This window comes from Abramis brama (assembly GCF_963993115.1).
Source record: "Abramis brama genome assembly, chromosome: 16".
In the NCBI taxonomy this organism is placed as follows: Eukaryota; Metazoa; Chordata; class Actinopteri; order Cypriniformes; family Leuciscidae; genus Abramis; species Abramis brama.
The window spans coordinates 13928809-13955790 of NC_139978.1; the positions used below are offsets into that span (position 1 = coordinate 13928809).

A 26982-nucleotide genomic window follows, 5' to 3' on the forward strand; every position below is an offset into this window, starting at 1 on the left:
GAGATCCATCAGTCTATCAGTGTTGTGTGTAATATTGAATGCACACACAATGTTTTCTGTCACTGTTTCCTGTGGTAAACTCAAGGTACACACTGTACATATTACTGTATTGTGCTTATAGGACTGACAAACTCAACATGTAAGAGAAATTTAACCCCAGTGTTTTGTTCTGTGGTATTGTTGTGAATCTCACGTGCAGCTAAGCATGATGGGTGTCATATTATGGATAGATCCTGGTTGTCAAGCTGAATCATTCATGTAGCATTTGGCAAACACAGCAAAAGCAAACGCTCCAGTTATCTATCTACACCTAGTAAAGCCGAGGTCATCTAGGTCAAACTAGTAATTGGAAAAAAATTCCCATGTGACTTCTCACAAGTTCTGCTTAATCTAATAATCCATTCCTGTCGGATAGATATATCTGTCATTCCTGAAGTTAAAGTTTTTACAGTTGATTATTTTTAAACTTCTATAATTTTTGCCACCTAGTATAAAAATAAAAACTCCACAAAAATAAATATAAAAGGATACCCCACAAATTCTATGAATAACCAAACCATATGATGCTTCAAAACATTTATTCATCACTATATAATACAATCTCTCATAACAGAAAGTTACAAAGACAGAGGTATATGCTCATGACACAACAGAGGACATTTCTTAATAACAAGTGGTGCTTTTTGAGAGAGATGAGAGTGCAAGTGAAAATGACATAAACAAACCAAACTGGTATACAGGAAAAGGTGTAGAAAGAGGTTAAGACAAAAAGAGGTGCTCCAAAATTTCTTTAAAACAAGATCCCAGCTTTATAATGATTTTCATCTTTGATTCAATAATCTTAAATTCCACAAAATGACAGTCTATACAAGTCTAAAATTACAAGTCTACAGAAGCTGTATGTAAAACTTTGGGAATGCTTCAGTATCTGAATCATTAAGGCCATTGGTTACATGCAAATTGGTGCTATACAAACATATAGATATAATATTTACTTGTTAACTGGGTTTTGTGCCTTCATCTAGTCTTCGGATCCTCATTAAGCAACTACATTTGGCTGCCAGAAAGACATGAAGTGGATTATACAGCAGAGTGGACTGGCAGACATTTTTAGATATAAATTCAAGACAGCTGTTGAACACAAGCAGGGAACGGACTGAGAATATAAACCCCCATTAGAAGCGTCTGAATAGAAGCGTCTAATCGTGATAAAAATGGGATAAAGGACATAAACAGGTAATTTTGGGATAAGGAGGGAGCAGTCACATTCTTTATATCAGTGAGGAAGTATTAAGAGTTTGCATGATTAAACAGAAACAGCAGGAAGTAGAATGACACATCATGTTTCTGAATGTGTAGTGCAGCTGAAGCCATCCGAGTGACAATAATAATCTCTGATGCACTGACTCTCTACAGGGATAATCTGGGTCAATCTGTGAGGGAGGGAACGCTGTAAATCTAGGGGGTGAGGGAGATTAAGGGGCTTGTGAAGCAGAATATCCCATACTTGCTTTTGTATGGAATCATTTCTAATATCTGCTGTTTAGCCAGTATCTACTACGTATAAAATGCACTCTTCTATTATGCTTGTGCCGAGGAAAGTGTCTGTTCTGTGCTTTTTCGTCAATATTATAGTGTTAAGGAGAAGTATAAATAGTCATTTAAGTTTTAAATTCCTATCCGAAGCAAATTTAACTTTACTACTAACAGGGACAGTCCACTTTGAGAAACTCAAGGTGAAGTGCTCTGAAGGGCACACTGGTGATCGGGATGCCAGTAATTCTCAAAACTGTGTGTATGTGTGTGTAAGTTTGTGAACATAATTTTGAGAATTCTATTATTTTCTAACATGGTCAACCTAAAATTTAAAGCTGTTTCTAATGCACACACAAAGCTTGGTCAATGACAAATAGAAGTGTTCAAGATAAAGAATCATGTTTAAGGGTTTGTTCACACTTCATTTGTTTTGGTTTGATTAAAATGAAAATGCGATTGCTCTGTTAGTTCAGTTCATTTAAATAATTGTGAACGCTGCCATCTGAACCCTGTGCGCACCAAACAAGTCGACTGAGACCCACAATATCAGGGATTCTTGGACAAACTCTGGCGCGGTTCAAGTGAATACAACACAGACCAAAGATAAACAAATCAAAAACAGGATGTGATGTCACTAAAAAAAGTATAGAATGATCAAGCATAATTGGTTGTTCTCGTCATAAGAGCTACGTTTCCCATTAGAGTTCAGTACAGGCATCAGAACCGCGTCTCCTTGCAGCAGATCTTCATTTGAATGTGCAATGGGGGAATTCCTGTATGCCAAGTAAATGTCCCAGCTCTGTCACACCACACTGTGTGAGCGTGTGTGAGAATAAGGGCAGTTTAGTGTGTGTATGTGTGTGGATGTCACATGAGATGTGCAAATCTGAGTGTGGGAATAAGGATTAGTGAATGCTGGGTAAGTGTGTTTGCAAAGGTAAGGCAAGTGAGGAGTGTCAGTGGACACAAATGAAACACGATCACTCAGGAACAGCTCATTCTAAGGTTATCATACAAACATACATATGAAAAACAGAAAAACTCAATTCACTTTAACATCATGAATAGTGAACATTATTAAAAACGGATTTTGGTTTAATTATCCACTGAAAAATAAATAAATATACAGTTATACTGTATTATAAATAAATATTAATGAGGTGCAGAAAAGCGGTGGAAAGCAAAACATAGAGAAAAGGGATTAACTTGGAATCAGGGTCACACAGTGTGTGTTTAAGGAGTGTGTTTGTGACCCAAACACCCAAAAATAATGTATGTGTAAATATAGTAATGTTTGAGTATATTCATGTGATCCATTGTTGATTCCTGCCTTCTGTTAAATTCAAAGTATGACCATCAGAGTGAGTGTGTGTGGGATATGATGGGGGAAGGGAGATAGTTTTGAGTAGATCCACATGATCCCTTAATAGCATTTACTAAGACACTCATAGACCTTTAAACAGACCCTATATTTTCTGTCTACCAACCAGTGATTGTCAGTATTTCCCACAGGTCTGCAGAAACCATAAAAATATCAGGTATCTGGCAGTAACTACACTACAAATGACGTTTTATAAGCCACAGACTCTTGCATTATAGATTAATCTACCATCATACCTGTGCATTTCAGTGTTTGGACTACACAAATAAAAATGTTTCTTAAGAATATACTCAAGCAACAACTTACATCAGTGTTTGAATGATAAACAGTAGTCTGTCTTAAAGGTTTCAGCTTTCACAGAGCAGCAATGCGGATCCACTCGGCTCTATATAAACATTATAAAAGACAATGGAGATAATGAATCCGGTTGGGCCAAGAATTATGGTGCACTTCGCTTATTCTCATATATAATTTACATACAAGCCAGCATAGTTGCTAAAAGTAGCTTAACACAGTGAATATGATATGTAAGAGAGAAAGTAAATGGCCAACAGGTATGCTGACAAAGGACGTTGATTGCATACAAAACAATCCCTTACTGACTTCAGAAGAAATATTTCATGTTCAGTACAAGTTAGCTCAATCTACAGCCTTTGTGGCATAATGTTGATTACTACAAAAATGTATTTAAACTTGTCCCTTCTTTTAAAAAAAAAGGAAAATCTGAGTTACAGTGAGGTGCTTACAAAGGAAGTAAATGGGGCCAATCCGCAAACATTAAAGTGCCTTTACATTTTGCTTTTAGTTAAAAAAAAAATGTGTGGTAATAAACATGATACTTTACTTGTATTGAATTTTGTTGATGAACAGTTTGGTTTATCTTGACATGATGACAGCAGTGGTAAACGGTAGTGGAACATAAGAAAGAAAGCAAGAGTAATACAACAGGTAGGCATGCAGGTGTACTGTAAACACACCTCAGCATGATCAGATCATCTGCTGGCCGGTGGATTGTCGAGGGTTGGAGTGTGTGTGTTGTGAGTGTGTCCTTCAGGCTGGACGTTCTGCACCGTTTCCACCAGGCTGCCGCTGGGAAGGACCACGTAACGCGCTGCCACTTCCTGACCCCGCTGTTCCCGTAAACCCTCCTTACTGTGCCAGACGCCATACCCGAAATACACCAGAAGACCTGTGACAGAGCAAGAGGACAAATTTGATTATGTGACCACAGGCTGGTTTAACTGTTTAAATGGTTTGTAGCAGTGCTGACAGGAGCTGAAGATAATCATGTTTGGACTGATCTTCTCTTCCCACAGATGAGTCCAAAGCCAATAAACGCTGAGACACTAAAGACAATAGTTGCCTTGTCTCTTTAAGAGCTTGCACATGGTGAAGCAGCCGGCATTTAGCTATTAGCTTTGATCAACAAACTAACAAAACAAGTCTATAGACATGACATTTACAATTTATGTTATTTACAATAACTCATTAAAACTAGGTGTTTATATTCACCTGTCAGGATAACAGTACATTTTTATAGTTTGAACTCGAGGCTATTAGCTACAAGCAATTTCCAAACAAAATGTCAGAGTGAGAAAATATTTAAAGGGACAGTTCACTCAAAATGTATTTTCTGTCAACATCTACTCTCCAAATCTGTGACTAACAATTTATAATTCATTATGGTCCTTACACAAAGCTATTGGATGGGTTTAAAAAACTTTTTGGAGCTTTCATTATCCTTCAACTGCGAATTGAAAATACAGCCAATGGAAACATGTCAATTTTGCAAAAATTCCAATATATTCGCAAAAAAGTTTTTACGCTCACATGAGGTAGTTTTTCAGGCAATAAAAAAAAGAATAATTTCACAATTGCAAATGGAAATGTTTTATTTTTTTTGGAATGACTTATAGCGAGAGGAATTTTTTTTGTGCGTTTTAGTCACATAACATTGGGTAATGGAAGCGCTGTCATTTCGCAATAATTTTTTATCAACATTTATAAAATATTGCAAAAGTTTTGCGCAAATCTGTAATTGAAACGATGCGGCTTGTAATGGCTGCCATTCTCTTTAATGATAAGAAAAAAGGTTAAACACTCAGCTTAACATCCCTTTGGTGTTCCACACAAGAAATAAATACAGAATGGAGCAATATGAGGGTAGATATTAATTTTTGGGTGAACTATCACCTTAAGACAGCAATATGCTAATTGTTTTCAGTAATTTTCTTTAATGAGATAATGCTGTTCTGTACAGAGTTGGTCAGTTCAAAAAAAAGTGTATACATCTATCTCATTTGCTGCTTTACTTCAGTACAGCAATTACTAAACTGATGTTCATGTAATTCACAATATTGTGGTGAAGGAGAAGTGAAAAGTGCTGAACTGGTACCTGCTGCGAGCCATATGGTGAAACGGATCCAGGTGAGCGGACTTAACTTCAACATGAGAAATACATTCAGGAGGATGCTGAAGCCAGGAACAAATGGCACCAGAGGAACCTGAATGATGAAACACACATTAGTAATGCAAAGTCTGACTCATTTATATGACTCTCAATCTCAGTTGGTTTGAATGATTTATTTAAATCAACTGGATCAAGAAAACTATTCAGTGATTCTTTTACATACATCCTACATTAATGCATCATCATGTGGTTCCTATAGCATACAAGCATATTTTAACATTTATTTATATGGTTTTATTAATTAAATTTTATTAAGTTTAGAGTAATTTATTGTGTTCATTCAGTCTGTTGCAGCCAATTCAGCTCCAAAAAAACAGACATTTTGAACTTATCTAATTTACAATTGTATTTAAAAATGCTGAAATCTATTTACATATTTAGGCTGAAACTATTTTTGCATGATTTTATATCAGATATCAGTATCATCAGTTCAATCCCAAATGCTCTTAGTACTTATCGGTTGTCACTCATAACACAATCGAGTTCAAAAGCTCAGTCAGTTAACATTTAGCAGATTCTGCAAGGTGTATATAAACTTATGACAACAACTGTACAGTTTAAGCAATTGTAACATTTCATGATGTAGGCTTGCACAGAACAAATATTAGACGAATATTTGTCTGCATAAAAACATATGTGCTTCAGTAATAATCTAAATTCAACTAATTAGGCTACGTGTACAATACATTCATTCCCACTGTTTTTAAAAGTGATAGTTCAACCAAAAATAAAATTGTATCAACAATTACTCACTCTCATTTCATTCCAAACCCATAAGACTTATATTCATCTTTAAACATAAATTAAGACATTTTAATGAAATCTGAGAAATTTCTGTCCCTCCATGAAAAGTCTAATCCCCCAAAACATCGTTCATAAAGAGAGTGCTCTGTGTATGTTTGCTGATCAATATGTAAATAAAATCCTACACTAAAATTCAAATGGATTTGTTTTACTATCTCTTTATGAACTTGTTTAACAACAGAAGAATAGAAGAATAGACTCAATGGAGGACCAGAAATCACTCTAAATTTATTAAAAAATACTTAATTTGTGTCCTAAAGATGAACTGAAAAGTAATTGATGACATAATTTAAATGTTTTGGTAAACTAACCCTTTAACTGTATGATATCTGTGGTTTTGTCTTAGCAGATGTCTAATCACCTCATTACTGCAGTATTTGTAACTAACCTGAAAGGTCTTGTTATTGGGCTGCTGTTCATGGACCCAGATGAGAGCCAGACTGAGCAGGAAGACCAGACTGAAGATGACCAGCAGCAGGGTGAAGCTCCACACAGGCAGATGCAGCTGGTTAGTCCCAAACACCAACACAGCACTTAAAGAGACAGCACTGACCATCAGAGCCAGCACAGAGAACGCCACCACCTCCCCCGGCTCACAGTCCCCCAGTATACGGCCCAGATACGGTTCCCAGCGAGCCTTCAGCGTCCCAGCAGCGCGTCTCTCCTTCACCGCCTTCTGCCTCTCCACCAGCTGAAGTTTATCAGAGAATGACTCATACTCCTTTGGCTCTCCGCTGTCCTGTGCAAAGGTCTGGGTCTCGTTCACTGCCACAGACGGATCCACCTGCTGCCCTGACTGGTTCAGTGAAGGTGTGGATGAAGCATCGGTCTTGATTCCTCCTGAGCTACCAGTACATTTATCCTGTTGGTAGCGGAGCACTATGATGCTGGCCGCTACAAAAGTGTAAGCAAGCAGAGTGCCAATAGAGAGGAACTGGACTAGTGCTTCTAGATCAAAGATGAGGGCAAGAAACGCCATAAGGCTGCCAAAAACAAGAATGGCGATCACCGGGACTTTGGTTACAGGGTTGACACGAGAAAAGACAGAGAAGAAGAGGCCATCCTCCGCCATGGCGTACACAATCCGCGGGAGAGAGAAGAGGTTGCTGAGCAACACAGTGTTCATGGCTAGATGAGAGAGATTAGACAGTTATAATTAGACAAGATAGGAAACAGTATAACTCCATATTTCTCCATCTATATCAACATAACAATTATAGAGACTGCTATAAAGTTCAGTCATGTCTTCCAAGAAAAAAATATTTTACATCAATGTGATCATATGAACATCAATATGGATCTCTACATACACTAACGTTCATAGGTTTGAGGTCAGTAAGATTTTTTTTATGTTTGTGAAAGTCTGTTCTGCTCACCAAGGCTGCATTTATTTGATCAAAAATACAGTAAAAACATTAATATTGTGAAATATTATTACAATTTAATATTTTAAACTGCAAGACTGAATATTGACTGCAAAGCTGAATTTTGAGTAATTTCCTTCAGAAATCTAATATATATGCTTATTTGGTGCTCAAGAATCATTTATTATTATCAATGTTGAAAACAGTTGTGCTGCTTAATATTTTTGTTATACTTTGATGGTGTGATGAATAGAAAGTTCAAAAGAAAAGCATTTACTTGAATTAGACATTTCTGGTAACATTATAAAGGTCTTAGTGCCATTTTTGATTAATTTAATCCATCCTAGCTATAAAAGTATGATTTTGGTCATAAAATAAATAAAAAAAATTAAAAGCTGTTCACTGGAGGTAATAATTTGTTTCAATGGGTAAGGTGACATGCAAACAAACCAGGATGGAATATTAAATAAATTCCTAAAAGCGCATCAAAAAAGAAATGTGATGTTGCCTCAACAAGACAGTTTTCAACAAAACTGAATAATTTGCTAATATGATTGGCCACTATTATCTAAAAAAAAATGTGTGAATGAATAGTTATTGCATTAAATAAGTTGTTATTAAATAAAAAAAAAAATCATCTTTTGTTGTCATATAATTGCGTATATTTGTATTAAATCAGCCAATCACCCTGCTCACTATATATCAACATTGGCCATTGAAAATCCTCTATGTCAACCACTAACTCATACTCACCACAGATGGAACCCACAGCCACGATGAACCCGGCCCAGCTATATCCCCGTCTGAAGAACGCATCTGACAGAGCTGAGTTTGGGTCGAGTGTATGCCATGGAACCATCAATGTAAGAACTGTGGACACCAGGACGTACGCTGTGGCCGCCAGGCCCAATGAGATGGCAGTCGCTATAGGAATAGCCTTCTGAGGATTACTGGCTTCTTCACTGGAAGCCGCTATCACGTCAAAGCCAACAAAGGCATAGAAGCATGTTGCAGTTCCTGCCATAATACCTGAAAATCCAAACGGGGCAAAGCCTCCCTCCCGAGCGCTCCAGTTGACTGGGTCGGCCAGTACAAACCCGAAGACCAAGATAAAGGCAATGACTGCCATACTGATGGCCGAAAAGATGTGGTTGAGCCAAGATGAGACACGAACACCAAATGAGATGAAAAATGAAGCCACTAGGAGGATGGAGGCCGCTAAGAGGTCTGGGTAATGAGTAATGAAGGGCACGTCCCAACGCATCACATGACTTTCAGTGAAGTTCTGGATGCGGTGATTGAAAATAGAGTCCAGATAGCCACTCCACGCACGAGCTACCGCAGCCCCTCCAATCATATACTCCAAAATGACATTCCAACCAATCAGGAACGCCCAGATTTCCCCAACAGAAACATAAGTAAACATGTAGGCGGAGCCTGTCTTTGGTACACGGGCGCCAAACTCAGCATAGCACAGCGCTGCCATGAGAGACGCTACTCCTGCTATAAGGAACGACACCACGACAGCCGGTCCTGCAGTGTCTTTAGCAACGGTTCCTGTGAGAACATACAGGCCTGAACCCACCATTCCACCAACACCAAGCAGAGCGAGGTCCACTGTGGACAGACAACGTTTCAGTGATGTTGCCATAACATCATCCTCCAGCGTCTTTAGCCTGTTCAGCTTCTGACAGAACCTCATCACTGAAGAGCATCCAGAAACACATGACGCCATCTTGATAGTGAATGAAGAGTTGGTAAAAGAGATGATATGAAATACACAAAGGTCACACCTGGTCCATAGTTTTCAGAGTCAAACAGGCCTTATAAACCTGAAATGAAAATAAGCATAAAATAAATATAATATACTGAAAAGCAAAGTCAGAAATTAATGATTGTTTAGGCCGAATATATATTTATTTAAAGTGTGGTGAAATCTTTTTTTTTTATTGGACATTTTTATATATTTCATAACATTCTATTCATAACATTCTATACATTGTATTCTTTGAATAGACCTGTATTTATCAGATACATCTATTGACTGTCTCAGTTGTTAACGTATGTCTAATGTTAAGTGGTTGTAAAACACTGATTGAATATGAAGAATTAACATCCAGCAACTTCCAGTAAATTTTATTACATACAAATCTACTATGATCGTACACAGCAGAGAGCTGTGTAATATAACATAGAAACAAGTCAATTATTCAACATGCATTTATTGTGTTATGAAATGTTGTGCATTATTTACACACAGTCACGGGGCCATTACTTAAAATCATGGTACATCATTTAATGGGTGGGCTTCCTTTCCCCTGGTCTCAATAAGTAGGCAATAGAGGACCTTAGTAGACACATTTTTTTAACTATAGCCTAATTGAGTCATAATATTTGTTTTTATGCCATAATGTATATAATTCTATTCTATTCTATATGGTACAGAAAGAATTCCTAAAAAGTCTAAACTGAATTACTAATAATTTCAGCTATCAATACCTGGCATAATATATTTGGAATATCCAACATAAACATTTAATAGTGTTTAATTCTTAATAAAACCTCCAAATTTTAATTAAATTAATGAATGAACCAGGCCACAGTTTACACAGATGATGCTGCGGATGACAGATGGTGATTCCCGTTCACATCACACATCATATCCGCTGGTTCTCTAGACTCACTGCTGGAGCGAGCCCTGGATGACGTCATACACCTCATCCTTATCTGAAAATCTCCATTGTACAGTGAATTTACAACTCACTTTACTTATAAAATGATATGAAATACACGCTAAATGTTGATGCACCACCTTTCTCCATAAAACGCAGCACGAATAATCTAACTCAACATGAATTTGAGTCGGTAGTGATATTTTAAAGAGCTGAAATAACGATATTTTCTCGGCGCTGTAATCGTTTGATTGAACTATACAGTGACAGCTCTTCTGTTTTCATCCCTTATCGCTAAAACCACAATGTGTTGATGAGCATCGTCACGAAGACAGGTGAGAAACTGCCCCGCGCTCTGTTTCGCATTAACGACAAATCTAAGCATTAAAACATATACATGCAAATTCATAAAGGATAGTAAGCTATGGCTTTTTACCTGTAATTGATTCTTGCGTTCATTCGAGTCGTGTTTGATGAAAGCGATGTTGTAAAGCGTCATTGAACAGAGCAGAGGGTGGAGGAGCGAACAGGAGCTGTTTCCGCTCTTAAAGGCACAGCACCTCATTAATCGATAATGTTTGTATGAAAAATCCCTTTACCTAATGCACTTTTGTCTGTACAGACATGATGCTGTTACTGATAATGAAATATTTAGCCACTTACTATTATTGGAAAGTCAGATTCATTCTATTGAATTCAAACGGTGCTTTATAAGTCATTTTTATTAAAATAATATATTTCCAAGTCTGATGTTGTCATTCTAATTACCATTCATTCAAACCTCTTCAAACCATTCAAAGTTTTGCACAAAACTATATTTTTAGTCCCAAAACTAATTTTTTTTATTTATTTTTTTAAGATCATATTATTGGCCTATAATTTCATGCTTTAATGCTTCAATGCAATTAGCTGTGTGTTGTTTTTTTTTTTTTTAACAAGTAAGCAACAGGTTTAATCACAAACATTTCATAATATCTTTTAGGATAAATATTTTTTCTGGCTAGCAACTAGCAACCTGTTGGCTAGTTTTCTTTATGAAGTGAATTTAGAGGGGGAAAAAATATTTTGACAAATTATGATAGTGTTAAGACAGGCTATCTTTTTCTTAAATAGAAAGAGTTTCATCATTACTCAATAAATATTCAGAATAAAATGGTTGAATAATATAAAGCTTGGGACTGTTACAGAATTTAAAAACCAAAATAAAGTTTATATATACTATTATAATGGTAATTCTAAGTGCTTATTTAGACATAATTTCTATTACCTTTATATAAAAAGTATATAATTAAAAAAAAATACATATTCATGACAATTATAACAGTTTGTTTAAATGTTTTTAGCGCAGTAATTTTAGTTTATAAAAGTGCTACTTAAACTATAAATTAATGTCAAATATGAAGAGTGCTGTTGTTATAACCCATCCCACTAATGGATTATATGTCTAGGATTATTATTGTTGACAGTGTCAACAGCATAATAATAAAATGTAGTGAAACCGCCTCCTGCGGTTCAAACAAACAGGGCTGGGCAACAAACTCAAGCTCCTCCAACATTCTCTTTAAAAATTCTCGTTTTAGACTTCTATAATAATACTGTTAATGCAAGTTTTGAGAAGAATGATTTTTTAACCGACCTTGTTCACTGGCCCTGAAATACTGTTCACTGCTGCCACCCTCTGTCTACAAGAGCTTCTCTATTTCTACCATAGACAGTAGATTTCTACATAGATTGAGATTCACAAACAAATGTAAAGAGATTCACAAAAATGAATCAAATTCACAATAGATTAAGATAGAAATATTTTGAATAGAAATAAAGTTTATATTTAAGAATGTAAGCAAGTGTAGCCTACTCAGTTCACATGAAAAGAAAGAGACAGAAAAGAGAGGAGCTAGAACGTAAACTAATACAATTTTATTACATACTGAATTGGTCGATGTTTCTCTGATTTTTCTTTATTATGTTGGCTTGAGAAAGCCAGCATATATTTAAACACTATTATTATTATTATTATTATGAGGAATTGACTCCACCTAGAACTGTAATGCTTCACCAAACTCAGCTACCTTCAGACTGGTCTGACTAGCTTATATATTTTCTAACTGGTCAGACTGACTTTCCCAAAAAATCATTGGCTGCGTTCCAAACCGCATACTCAATGAGTACTTAATTTCAATAAGTACTTACTTAACGAGCGCTAAAAGAGTAGGTACTTTATAGCCAGATCTCGTTGAGTATGAATGAGAACCGGACATCTGCCATGTTGACGTTATCATGTGACCTACGACGCGTTATCACAAGCGCAACAACTTAAAAGATTTCCCCTACCTAGAACGGTTTTCCTCAGCGTTTGTAATGTCTGCACAAAGGGAGATTCACCTTTGGAGAAAACTGTTGATTTTATACTCGAAAAATTTAAGTATCATTATTAAAAATTAATATTACCCCAGAATGAATTGCATTGCTATCCCAGCCCAAAACATACAATAATAACAACGATAAATGCTGATCAATTAATTATATTACTTTTTACTGTAAATTATATAATTCAATAAAACAAACAAAATGTAATGTCATTTGAAATAGCTATGCATGAATACACTCTAGATGTGTATATAGTGAACATCTACATTTTCATTCAAACAATAAATAAAGCATTAATTAATTGTATTTTATTTACTGACAACAATGAGAAATATTAATAAATTAGTAAAAGAATGAATCAAAGTCACCATCACACAATAAACAAATGCATATACAAGTCAACACATGAAACAAAGCTTTATTCAAACTACAGTCATGCATGTAGGCTACAGGCGCTGAACCCCACATCCTTCTGCCGTCTCAACACAGCGGTTCCCATTCTGCGGCTCTGATGAATCAGCTGACCGCCAGAGGTGAGCCGTTCCTTCGTGCCTGAGGTTGTTGCGTGATGTGTTGTGCTTCACAATCTGAGGCAATAAGGGCAGGTGGAGTGATGGTGGGTCTCATGAGGGCAGGTGGAGGTTCTCATAAGGGCAGGTGGAGTGATGGAGGGTCTCATCCATGGCACCATCTCCAGGATTGAGCTCTGTGCTCTTCATCCTCAGTGCTCACACCAGCCTGCTGACATTTCAGATCCTACAAAATACACAAACATAACACAAAAGCAGTAATTTTAACAGCACAATGTCATTTGATTTCAGTATTATTTAGAAGACAAAAATGCTTTTTTCCACAAATGTCGCCATCATCTTTCCTTGCAGGTCCTGCTCCACCACCACAAAAGCTGTGCAGCAAATGCAAATGCACAGAAATCAAGAATCAGAAAAGAATCAGAAAAGTGCTGTAATAGCTCTGTTTGAAATTACAATAATTAAAATAAACTACAACTTAATATTTAAATAGTTGTTGTTATTCATTTCTGTAATGTCACAAAGCCTTTGATGGCAGCATTCAGCTTCACGAGCCACTCTCCACCGGATAAACACACATCTGTTCATCTGACCCTGTAACATCCAGACCAGATTCACATTACCTCTGTGATTTACGAGCTCAACACTACATTTACATGTTGAGGTTGTTTTAACTTTTTATCCTACATAAATGTTCCTTAATTTATCAACAGTATGGACAAATAAAATAGATAACTTATGTTTAGTTACTTTTGTAGATTTGTTCGACATAATAACACACATACATCACTCAGATGCCTATTTCATATCTATTAGACGTAGTAATCTGCAATTCTTATAGAAGAGTTTCTTGCCAGATATTAAATAGACATTTAGTAATTGTATTTAAGATGTATACGGTTTAAAATGTATGCAAATCCACTTTGGAGACGTATGTGTCCTTACTGGAGCTTCTCTGTTAGCTATACATAATCAAATGTGATTTACAGCAAAATCACAAATATATAGCGTCTTTACATCTTCAACAATTCAACAGTTTACTGTACAGTAGTTCAACACATGCGATCATTTGATTTGTAATACTCACATTTGAAAACAGTCTCGTCCGTCATCATAGGCGGAGTTTGACACTCGAGCCAGGGGGGGCAAAAAAATAAAATAAAAAATCATTCACCGCTTTATTACGAGTTTAAAAGAGTGCGAGCGTCATTAACGTGCCCAGACGCGACGCTTTGAATTTGCGCGTACAATGAATAACATCGCGTCGGGAGCTGACTAGTAAAAAAGCTACAAAATTAAATGACAACGTCTGTATTCTAAGTTAAAAAGCCAACACACTACAACATTTTAAAATGTTTCAAATAAAGGATCTCATATCTATGGGTCATCTTTTAAATGCTGATGATTAGATTATACCCTGACATTACGCCAATAATATCAGTTTATATATTTTTTCTGCTCAGTAGCGATCGTGTCTTTCTCTTCCACTTGATTTGTGTATAGCATATTTAAGGTAGCAATGCAATATAAAGTACATATGCTCATCTATTGAAGTGGGATTCTGGAACTGTGAATAAATTGAATAAAACAGCAAAATAACAACAACAACAATAACATCTTCATTAAACAAAAAAGAGATTACCTTAGATAAAGTTTGATTAATATGTACATACAGTACCGGTAAAAGTCTGGACCCATTACTATTTTTAATGTTTTCGAAAGAAGTTTATTATTATGCTCTATTGTATACAATAATAATAATAATAATTAATTACATTTATATAGCGCTTTTCTCGGCACTCAAAGCGCTGCATTTACATTTAGCATTTACAAATTACGCAGCATTTACGCTGCATACTACAAGCCTGCATTTATTTGATCAAAAATACAGAAAAAACATGAATATTCAGCAAAGATGTGTTAAATATATAAAAAGTGATAGTGATAGTGAAGACTTTTTTAAAATAACTTTTTAACTTTTTAACTTTTTAATAATCAAAAATCCTGAAAAAAAGTATCACAGGTTATAAAATAAATATTAAGCACCATTTCTAACATTTGATAAAAAAAACAGAATATTATAAAGTTTTCTGAAGGATCACGTGACACTAAATTCAGCTTTGCATCACAGAAATATAAAGTATAGTAAAATAGAAAACCATTATTTTAAATTTTAATAATATTTCACTATATTATTTTTCTGTATTTTTGATCAAATAAATCCAGGCTTGATGAACATAAGAGACTTCTTTCAAAAACATTAAAAATAGTAAATTAATGTGTCCAAACTTATGTACTGTGCAAGTAAAAATATACTGCTTTTAAAATTAAATGTTGTATAAATAAAAAGGTTAGGAATCATATTTGTTTCAAGTGTTTTTTTTATTGGGGGTGGGGGGCCTCCAACATGAATTTTGCCTCATTTCATCGGTTACTGTTGTTTGTGTTGTAGATCCCGATGACTGAATATTTGTGTCATTTGGAGCTCGACGTTTTAAAAATCTTCTTATGTCCATTATTTTGGTGTAAGATAACTACAACGCTATTACATGCTAGCTGAGAATCGACACTTGTCACGTGACCCAGAGCCCTGATTTATTTTTTTTATTTTTACTAAAGCAGTATATGAAATCAGATGTATTACCTACCACCATTTAATTGTTTTGCGTTATTTAAAATATTTATAATATATATATATTTTTTAAACAATGCATTTAAAAAAATGCAATTACCCGTTTCAGCCACCAGGGGGGGCAATGCTCCCCCTGCCCCCCGCAAACTCCGCGCCTGTCCGTCATCCTTTCCGTCACGTTCGAGTATGACCAGAGCCCGTCTACGGAGAGCCTGCCCACTCCCTATTAAGCCCTATTGTACCGAATTTTGGTTGTAGTACCACCAGAGTTCCACTGGGGGCGATCGCCATGAGTGCAGAATGAATGGGAGTCAATGGGGCTAGACGGCTAAATTTGTCTCTTTCACCCGATTGCCGTTGAGAAATCTCAGATCTGATTGTAGATTTTGCAAGTTCAACATGGGTTTTAGGTCGAAAGTTGAATGAACGAGTACTTATGTCGTTTTGATTTCTTACAGGTTGAGTTGTTGTTGCCCATAACACGCTAGCATTCTGCTAATGACGTCAGCATTCTGACGTCACTGACATTTTGAAAGACTTTTTAAAGCAAATAAGTGACTCTAAAAAATCTAACACCCAGCAATGTGTAATTTCTTTGCATCTACTTTCGAATACAACATTCAAATTACTAGACAAAAAATTATATCCTGAGAAAAGTGGATTTTGAGGGGTATACCGCCATTGACCTCCATTCATTCTGCACTCGTCCTGTGAGCGCCCTCATATGGAATCAGAGTGGAACTGCAACCAGTTCAGAAGGCGGAAGTGTAGTGAGAGTGAAACTTCTCGCCATATTAGACACTAGCTGTGTCCCAAAGTGAAGGCTGCATCCTTCGAAGGACGCGGACTTCAAACGATGCAGCCTATGCGTCCTCCGAACGACGCACCATGTAGCCTTCGTAGGATTTCCTAATTGCGCAGCCAGGTGTTCCCGATTACCGCTCCAGGCTGCAAGCAACGGTGCGAGAGTATGCTGCCATCCTGACAATTCATTTGATATAATTGAGTAAACAGCTATGGAGCCAGAATTGGCTATTGTCATTTTTATGTTTTATATTTTACTGGAGGACATGGTATTAAGGATGTTTCAGGTCATGTACTTTCGGCTTAGCCGATCGATTCAAATGTTCATTTATATCTTACCTTGATGTGATTTTGTAGGCTTGTGTATTATTTTTATTATGCACATAAATAAACCATAGTAAATATATTTACACAGGTTTTCAACCCTATTTGAATATAAAACCCAGTTGAATATAAAAAGTCCAGTGCGAATGTTACTCCCGCTCGTCATCGGCAGCTGTCAGTCACTGTTGCCAGGCGACAAGAACAATCGTCTGTAGGCTAAACCGGTCCGAGCGCTTCAGATGAGCCCTTTGAAATGGGACGGAGCTGTAGTTAGCAACAATTTGTTAATATTGTGACAATAGGCCTACATTTTGTTACTTTAATTGTCAAAATAACCAGTGGTGGTATGTAAGGAACTACATACTTCGTTAAATACTCGAAGTAATTTTCCCACACAGGACAGCAACACTACAAAATTGTTATTTTACAATATGATGCATTGTTTTACATTAAACTACACAAAAGTATATAGTTTAAATGTATCAACCTTGAAAATATTCATAAGTAAAATGCAACATATGCAGTAATATAAAAGCAGAACCATCATAAAAACCCCAAGGTTTTTTTCCTGCAGAATTCCTTTACTTTTACTCTTGATGCCTTAAGTACATTAGAGTATGCAAGATACTTTTGCTTAACTAAGGTTTGAAATATATGACTAGTAGTTTTTCCCAAATGTGGTATTAGTGGTTATTAAAAGTATTTTAGTGTAATAAAGTATCTCAATATTTATTCCACGAGTCAGCCCTGCAAACCTGTTGGTAGACAACTTAGTGGATAGTGAAAATATGCAGTCAAACACACTGGAGAGCATCCCAGATGATGTCCCACCAGCAGGAGGCCTTACCAGGGTCTCTATTGTGCCCATCCCAGTCCAGCAGCACACCAGGGTCACCCTGCTCAGCTCAATAAAAGTCTACATCATTTTTTCTTATTTTATGTACTGTAAATTTAAATGTTTATGTTGAATTTGAGATGTTTAACGTATGTTGTAAATAGTTGGGGGGAAAAAGGTATAGAATAATTTGTTTCATGTAGAAATTATGACTATCATTACAAAAATAAACAATGTCCAGAGCAATGAATTCTCTTTTATTTACACATTTAAAGTTGCATAATTTTTTTTCCTTTCAAAAAATATAAGTGAAAAAAGTTAAAGAATATATATATATATATATATATATATATATATATATATATATATATACACATATTTCTCAATCATTCTTTCAAGAAGAGAAAACAGCCTGTCCATTCTCTCCAGTGCTCTCCTCGCCTCTGCAGTCCCATGTCTTCTCTAATTAAGTCCAAAAACTCGTCCTCTCTGTCTCGCCTTCTTCGTGGTGCTGGTGCTGGTGCTGATGCGGGTGCTGGTGTGGGTGCTCATGCTGCTGCCCCTGGCTCCTCCTCTTCTTGGTCACACACTGCTGAACTCGGCCCTGGTGTGTCCTCAGGGATTGAGGCAATGAGGGTGCAATGCCTCTGTCCCAACACCTCATCCATGAGGACAAACCAGGGCAGAGTTGCAGCAGTGTGTTCCCACTCACACCCTCACCTGTCCCAGGACACTTGCAATCCTAAGGCAGAGCAAATTAACCATGGCTTGTTAACAACAACAGCACAATACATTTCGGCAAAGATGTGATCTCAACTTTCTTACTTTGTATTTTTAAAATCATATTCATATTCAGAAATCATATTCATTAATACTCAAATTTGGTTAAAACCTTTGTAGACATAGCTTGCATGACAGCACTACAAAAACACATAAAAGTGAAACCCCATTGCCTTATCTACTGCTTTTCCTATTGTTGTGGGCTTTATAGGGTAAGTGATATTTCGTATTTACACAAGTTAGACAGACTAGTGCAAATATTACAATAAAATTTAATTTAAGTTATTTAGTTTATTTATTTTTTTAATTGCAGTTTAATAAATTGAGCTGTCTGCTCCTTGCTCCCTGAAAACAATTATTAAACTAATATTAGCACAAGTTTTGCCTCAGACCACCTGACAAATGAAGCCACGCAATGGTGACGAATGAGTTAAGATGAAGTTTAAAAGCAAGAAAAACTTGTGGCTTTTAACTCTGGTTTCTACGGAAGCGTATTGCATTCACTTGAGGAAAAATAATCTACTCTGTTTTTATAAATTAACGAGTTAATTATCTCAGAATTACGAGATAATTTTTCATTAATAAAAAGTTTTTGCTCTGTTTTTCTGAATTAATGACTTAACTATCTCATAATTATGACATAAATTAAGTCATTAATTCAGAAAAACAGAGCAAATATTTTTATGAAAAATTATCACATAATTTTGAGATAATTAAGTCATTAATTCAGAAAATCAGAGCAAAAACTTATTTATGAAAAATTATCTCGTAATTCTGAGATAATTAACTCGTTAATTCATAAAAACAGAGTAGATTATTTTTCCTCAAGTGAATGCAATACGCTTCCGTAGGTTTCGCTAGCTATTTGAGTAAATGAAAACATATACTTACATTTAAATGTGAATTTGCCGTCCACCAGCGAACTCTCGGCCGTCATTTATTTATTTATTTTTTTTTTAATAAAAATGCTGTCGTCACCGCCGCGCGATGACTTATGGGGTAGGATAGTCCGCAAAGTGTCCATTTATGTATCCTTCCTTTCACGGGGAAACGAAGGGTGCATTTGGCGTCGCTTTAGCCTTCGTCGCACCGCGATGACGCAACCGGCCTTCGAATACGGCCTTCGGAGGATGCAGAATTGAATTGGGACAGCCTTCATCGCGCCGCGGTGACGCAATCGGCCTTCAAATGCGACCTCCGAAGTGTGCAGCCTTTGAATTGGGACATCCTTCGTCGCTCCGCTGTGACGTTTCGTCGCGCCGCTGTGACGCATTCGGCCTTCAAATACGGCCTTCGGAGGATGCAGACTTCACATTGGGACACAGCTTTTTCTCTGGTATGACCTTTTTTCTTCTTCTTCCTTGGGTTTTTAAGGCAGTTGGTATCCAATATGTTACATTACTGCCATCTACTGACTGTTATCATGTCACTTCTTATTTATATTCTTCTCTCCAGTCCAGTCCTCTTTAAAAAATCAAACAAATATTGCTTTCCTTGCTCACTCTTTCCACATCCTAATATACTTTTTACATTGTACTGTCCTATACCGATTTCTTGTAATCTATACTTCAACTCTTGTCTTTCTTTTATAAATTTCCTGCATGACATAAAAATGTGACTAACTGTTTCCTCCTCTTGACATTCATCACATTGACCTGTGGGATGTTTTCCTAACATACGAAGAGTTCCATTTAACTTAATGCCCAATCCTAAGTCTTGTTATTACCACTTGTTCTGTCCTTCTATTTGACATCTCTCTTAGACTACTTTATTTTGAATCATGTATAACTGTCTTCCTTTACTTTCATGATCCCATTGCTGTTGCCATATTTCCATTATCTTTTTCCAAACTAGACTCTTCCCTTCTGATTTTGACAATTTAATTTCAATGTCAACATGCTCTTTTTTGTTGCCTTTTTTTGCCAATTTATCAACTGTTTCATTTCCCTGTATGCCCACATGTGCTGGTATCCACATATATGTAATATTTTTCCCTTGTCTACATAACCTTGAATTTAAAAACAAAATTTCATATAATAGTTCTTGATGACTACTAGCTTTTCCAGTCTTCATACGAGCTGATACTGAGTCACTGCATACTAGAACATTAATATCCCTGCATTGTTCAATCCATTCTAATGCAATAAGTATAGCACATAGTTCAACTGCATAAACATTTATGCTGTCAGATGTTCTTTTACTAATTCCTATCTCATATTTAGGGATGTATACAGCAGACCCTGTCACATCTGTTTGTAAGTCCTTTGACCCATCTGTATAAATCTCAGTATTGTCTTTATACTTATTCTTATATTTATAATATTCATTGACTATATCTATATTTCTGTTACAATCTTTAATTACTAAAAGCTCTAGATCAACCTTCAGAATTTCCAATGTCCAAATTGGCTTAACAGGCCATATCACAGTATTAGCAAATCTTTTATTATACACTTCCATTTCTTTTGCAATTAAATCACCTGTCCAGCCAAAACTTTCTTTCTTTCTTCTCTCCTTTTCCCAACACTTCTGTAATACCTTTTTTGTTGGATGACTTTCCTCATGCCCTCGAAGATTTATCCAATAGTTTGCACTTACGCCGGTTTCACACCGCAAGCGTCAGCGGCGCGTGAGCAGCGCGTATTTTTTTCGGCGTCCATGTTAATCAATGAGTGCATTCACTCCGCACGCAGAAGCGAGTAGTATGAAGCTGCAGACTCGGAGCCTGCATCTACAGTCCCGCACCCAGAGTCCCGCATTCTCAGACCCCTCGTTTTTCGAGACAGCGCCTCCTATCAATCGGATAAATATTTGAAGAACTTAAGCCGAAACGCGAGTATGTCAATTTTTTTTAGCAAATCATGCTCATTCGATTTCTTTTTTAATCAAACTACTTTATATCTCATCGATACACCAACATATGAATAGTCCATTTAATATTTGTAAAGATAGTTTGTAACAAAATTTGAGCCGTTAATGTATGTTTTTTCGCCTTTTTTTAAAAAATATCAAAATATTAAAAAATTATTTTGATAGCTGTTAGCCTTTAACCTTGGACTTTTTGTAGACAAGCCATTGTAAAAATTGTATTAAAATTAGTTTACATTAAAGTAGACCAATTAAATACATTAAGTGTGTTAATATCAAAGAATGTCATCATTAATTATTTAATCAGATTTACCTTTTGACCTTTTTTTAATTACCGGACCTTTTCTCCAAAAACTATAAATTGAATTAAGTAATGCAGGAGTAATTATTTTACTTTATATAATTTATGTAGACTAGGCCTACCTAAATTAGTTCTTTTAAAACGTAAGTATTAAAATTAATCAATATTAATTTAACTGTGATATGAAGTTGTTGCCAGCCATTTACAACTCATACAATTGCCTAATAATCAAATTTACTATGCCTTCACTATATATTAACCAGTCTATATTAACATGTGAGCTAGAATGTGTCATTTGGCCTTTTGTTTGGGTTCCTTCTTTTAATTTGTATTGACTGAAATGTTTTATATATTAATTTATTTATTTATATGGACAGGCCATCATTCATGGCCTATGTGAGATGCAGGCATTATTCTGGCAGGAGGCTGAGGAGGTGTTCCTCTGTGGCCCTACTTATCACCCTAGGTATGCTTGTAATTTGCATTTGCAAAAAGAATGAAAAAAGAAGAAACATTCGCCTATACCAGAAAGTAAATATTTTAGCTTATGCATTTACATTACATTTTACATTTATTAATTTAGCAGACGCTTTTATCCAAAGCGACTTATAAATGAGGAGTTTTTTTTAATGCAATTGAAGATGAAAAGTAAAGTCACTAACACAATTCTTTCTTCCTTTTTTCTTTGCTTTGTCCTGTTTACAGCAAGATGATGTTTAGGTGATCGTTAAATAAAGTACAGAATTGTTTATTATTGGTGTTTTGTCTACTCTTATTTGAGTTTTGCTTTGCATTTAAAATATCAAAAAACAGGTTTTGTAATGTTAGCATGGTATAATGTTAATTAGACCATTTGAACTGAAAGAAAATTGGAATTTGAATAAAAAAAACATTGTAGCAATATAATATCACAATATTTTTCAGAAGATAGTTCAAATTGTATCCCTTCCATCAGTAATTTTCTTTCAATTACACCCATGCTCAAAAAATAACTACTGGGTAATTTGTTAGTCAGAGAACACAATGAGTTTTTCTGGCACATGCATTAAGCAGGGAACGCAAATATTTATTTGGATCACTTTAAATAAAACGAGACCGTAATATTGCATCCTATTGTTTTCAATGGCATTTAAGGGTGTTATACGATCTTCGAAACAGTAGGAGGCGCTGTCTCGAAAAACGAGGGGTCTGAGAATGCGGGACTCTGGGTGCGGGACTGTAGATGCAGGCTCCGAGTCTGCAGCTTCATAATGTTGGCAGAAGCGGCGCGGCAGCGCGTAGCAGGAGCAGAGCAGGAACAGCAGTGCCGCGATAGTTTCGGCGCCCAGTCTATTTTTAACGCGCCGCTTACGCTGAATTAAAGTGACACGCATTGATCAAGGCCAAAATACACCGCAGTTTTACCCCAAAAGCGCATTGATGATATCTATTGTGTTTTAAACAGTCACTCAAATGACCAACAGCAATTTAAAAAGAAAACAAATGTCCAAAAACAAACTTGTTGCCCGAACAATAAAAACAAAGACGAATCAAAAGTTATATAGGGCTAAATGAAATGATTAATAAAATAAGCTTCTTGACAAGTCTTTTCTCTTAAATGTATTTGAAAACGAAATAAACTAAAGCAATGGCATTGCCAACTTACCCTGATTATAGAGTACTCTGTATACACACGCCGCGGTTCAGCCGCGCGTGACAAACGCTGCTAGTGTGAAAGCAAAACGCTCCTGTCCTGCTCCTGCTCACCATATGTATGTATGGGAAGCCAAACAAACCAAAAGTGGGACGAGACAGCGGGGGTTTACAGAGCTCGCGCCGCGCTGACATGTCATCTGCGCGGTTCAATGGTCCGAGCCGCGCGGCCGATTCGTCAGCGCAGCGCGGACGTGTTTCCTAGCGACACCCAATGGGCAGCGCGGCGCGAACAATCCTCACCAGCGCTGCGCTGATCAATTTAAACAGCGCAGCGCAAACCATACATGCAAATAAATGTACAATAAAGAACCCCCTCCTTCCTTACAAAAAAATGGTTCTCTGCTGAAGTTTAGGAGTTTGACTCTCAATTGGTTAAACAACATTTAATTTGACCAAATGGCGACATCTGATCGTAAAAGAGATAGAAAATCAAAGTCTAATAAGACAACAGTCACACCAGATAGCGTTAGCATGGAGGAACATTTCCATGACTATATGTCGGCTGAGGAAGACTTTACAGCCATGCCCGTCACCCCCAGCAAATCACCTGCTCCAAAGAAAGGTAAATCTGAGCAGTTACCTACTTCAGCCGCTGTAATGGAGACCACTGTAACGGAGAGCTCTGACATAGTCCTACAACTCTCGCAACTCATCAACTCCAGATCCGGATTGAGGGACTCAAGAAAACCATTGACTTTGCATGTGCTGAGATAAAGGACATTAAGGAGAAATCTGCAGTTCTTGAAAAGCGTATCGCCAGCGATGAGGCGCGCCTGAGCGCAGCTGAGTTGCGTATAGCAGAGTTGGAGAGTTATTCACGAAGATGGAATCTCCGTTTATTCGGAGTACCGGAGCCTGATAAAGAAGATGTGCGCCAAGAAGCTATTGGCATATGTCAAGCTGTCCTACCTGCAGAGAAGGCCAAACTTCCTAGTCTCATTGACACAGTGCATCGTCTGGGCCAGAAGAAAGGAAAGGAGTTGTCCAATATTGATAAACCCAGAGGAATAATTATTCAGTTCACATCCAGGGTGATTCGCGATTCTGTGTGGAAAGCAGCAAAAAAGTCTGAATACCTGAGGAGTCACGGTCTGCGTTTTGCAGAAGATCTGTCTAAGATGGACAGAGCACGACGTCTCCAGCTATGGCCTGCAGTAAATGAAGCCCGTCTCAAAGGAAAATCTGCTTACTTTGTTGGTGGACGTGCCTTTGTTGCTGGGATCGAAATTAACCCACCATGAGAGATGAGGAGAGGTAACGGGGGGGGGGGGGGGGGGTGGGGGGGGGGGGGGGGGGCTACATCCCTACTAAAGTTGGATCATTTTGTAGACAGTATTTTGAACTAAAATGAAGACCGTTATGTTTTAAATTTTTATTTTATGTTTACCTTTGCCATCGGGACCGGAATTAACCGAGGACATGCAGCAATTCTGCTCACTTTACTGTCTGCATGGTTGATTTTTTGCTCTTGCTCCTATATGCCAACGTGGGATTTATACACACATTTGTCCTCAAATGAAAACACTGTTTTCATAATTATTTTATTTGAACAAGATTAGTTTCCATGTCCATTGGAAATTCGAGTGTTGTTTTATTTTATTTATTTTTCTATATACCTAGCCTACGCGGTTTCTCCTACCAGCTGTTTTTGTAATCGCACCTTTTTTTTGTGGATCACTTTTCACTGTCGTTCTGTCATTGTCTATAGTTACACTAAATGCCAGGGGGTTAAGGCAACATATTAAACGGAAAGCTTTATTTTTATTTGCTAAACAGCATAGGACTGATTTTTGCTTTTTTCAAGAATCTCATTCGATTCCTGATGATGTGCGTTTCTGGAGGACTCAGTGGGGTAACGACATCTGGTGTGCGCATGGATCGGAGCGCTCCGCCGGTGTCATCACTTTAAAGAACAGATTCACCGGGGAGATTCTGCATACACAACGTGATGGATCTGGACATTATTTATGTCAAACTCTCAAAATTCATGGTTCTGTATTGCTCATTGCGAATATTTATGGATTTAATTCTAAAAGTGAAAACGATCATTTATTTGAAACTTTGGAAGAGCATATCCTTCAGGAGCTATCGCAATTCCCGGATCTTTCTCTTATCATAGGGGGTGATTTTAATATTATTATGGATGGCTCTCTCGATTGTTTACCAGCAAGACCATCTTATAATCAAAATACAAACCTTAAATGTTTTATGGAGAGATTCAATTTAGTTGATATATGGAGGTCTACGTTTCCTGATTCGTTGACATATACTTGGAGCAACAAGTCTGGTAACAGGCAATCTCGAATAGATTATTGGTTAGTGTCTGCGAATATACAATCTTCAGATGTCTCTGTTAATATGATTCCTTCACCGCTCAGCGACCATAAAGCTGTTCTTATCTCTATTAATTTCAGCACTTCTCCACATACCATGGGTAGAAGTTCATATTGGAAACTTAATAGTTCATTACTACAATATAAACATATTAAAACAAAGGTTAACAGTCTTATTTTATGTCATTGGTATAAAGCACTTTCAGAAAAGAAATTCTGCAGTAATTGGGAGCTGTTGAAATTTGAGGTAGCTAAGTATTTTCGAAAACAGGGTAGCTTAATGGCAATAGAAAGACGTACTAAAGAGAACAATATTATTTCAAGATTAGCTGTCCTATCCTTAAAATCATGTCCAAATGAAGATGAACAAGCTGAGTTAGCCACTTTACAATTGGAGTTGGACAAATTATATAAGAATAAGGCAGAAGGAGCCTTCACTAGGTCACGAAAGCGATGGTTGGAGAAAGGGGAACAAAACTCTGCATATTTTTTTGGTCTAGAGAAATTTCATTCTAAAAATAATACAATTGAACAACTCAAAATAGATGGGGATGTTACAGATGACCAAGTTAAAATATCAAAATTTTGTACAGAATTTTATAGTGGTTTATATTCATCCAAATTCTGTGATCATTCGGCTTATTTATTTCTAAACTCTATTTCTGGAATAAATTGTAAATCTGTCGACCCTGTACAAAAAGAACTTTGTGATAGCTTAATTACTGTTGAGGAAGTCTCAAATGCTATCGCACATATTAAGATTAACAAATCTCCTGGGGTTGACGGCCTCACGGCTGAATTTTATAAAACCTTTTCTGATCTTATTGCCCCATTTCTTAAAGAAGTTTATATAGAGAGTATAGAAAATCGATGTCTTCCACCTACTTTAACTCAAGGATTAATTACCTTGATTCCAAAACCAAAAAAAGACCCTTTGCTATTAGATAATTGGAGACCAATCTCTCTCTTAAACAATGATTATAAGATATTTGCCTTAGTCTTTGCAAATAGAATCAAATCAGTTATGGACCCCCTTATAGATGAGGCTCAATCTGGCTTCTTAAAGAAAAGACATATTTCAAATAATACAAGATTAGTTCTAGACGTGTTGGACTATTCACATTTAAGTACTGATGATGGATTTATTCTTTTCTTAGATTTCTATAAAGCCTTCGATACGGTGGAGCATGCTTTTATTTTTAGGTCTTTAGAAAAATTTGGCTTTGGAGATTTTTTTTGTAATGCTATACAAACAATGTATAGGAACGCAAACTGTTCTATTAAAC

The 26982-nt window shown here is 36.5% G+C and overlaps 2 protein-coding genes across 3 annotated transcripts in view; one reads left to right on the plus strand and one right to left on the minus strand.

Annotated features, from left to right (window-relative positions):
- LOC311098384 (H-2 class II histocompatibility antigen, I-E alpha chain-like) overlaps positions 1-26982 on the plus strand; it is an 88227-nt gene that overhangs the window by 40051 nt on the left and 21194 nt on the right. The window lies entirely within an intron of this gene.
- slc7a4 (solute carrier family 7 member 4) lies at positions 562-10774 on the minus strand. Of its 2 annotated transcripts, XM_084138547.1 has the most exons (6): positions 10664-10768; positions 8309-9387; positions 6580-7319; positions 5313-5421; positions 3895-4106; positions 562-3302 (listed from the first exon to the last, which is right to left on the minus strand). In XM_084138547.1, exons 2-5 carry the CDS (start codon positions 9288-9290, stop codon positions 3910-3912), a joined length of 2028 nt encoding a protein of 675 aa, XP_083994673.1. In that variant the 5' UTR covers positions 9291-9387; positions 10664-10768; the 3' UTR covers positions 562-3302; positions 3895-3909. The 2 variants fall into 2 exon arrangements, with proteins under 2 accessions (XP_083994673.1, XP_083994672.1); XM_084138546.1 differs by having other exon boundaries at positions 562-4106; positions 10664-10774.

Excerpts from the sequence above, each read along its gene's own strand:
- slc7a4 (XM_084138546.1), bottom strand. The coding sequence starts at position 9,290 with ATGGCGTCATGTGTTTCTGGATGCTCTTCAGTGATGAGGTTCTGTCAG. Across the intron at positions 7,320-8,308 it reads GGCTGTGGGTTCCATCTGTG|CCATGAACACTGTGTTGCTC; the intron begins GTGAGTATGAGT and ends TCTCTCATCTAG. Across the intron at positions 5,422-6,579 it reads CCAATAACAAGACCTTTCAG|GTTCCTCTGGTGCCATTTGT; the intron begins GTTAGTTACAAA and ends TTCATCATTCAG.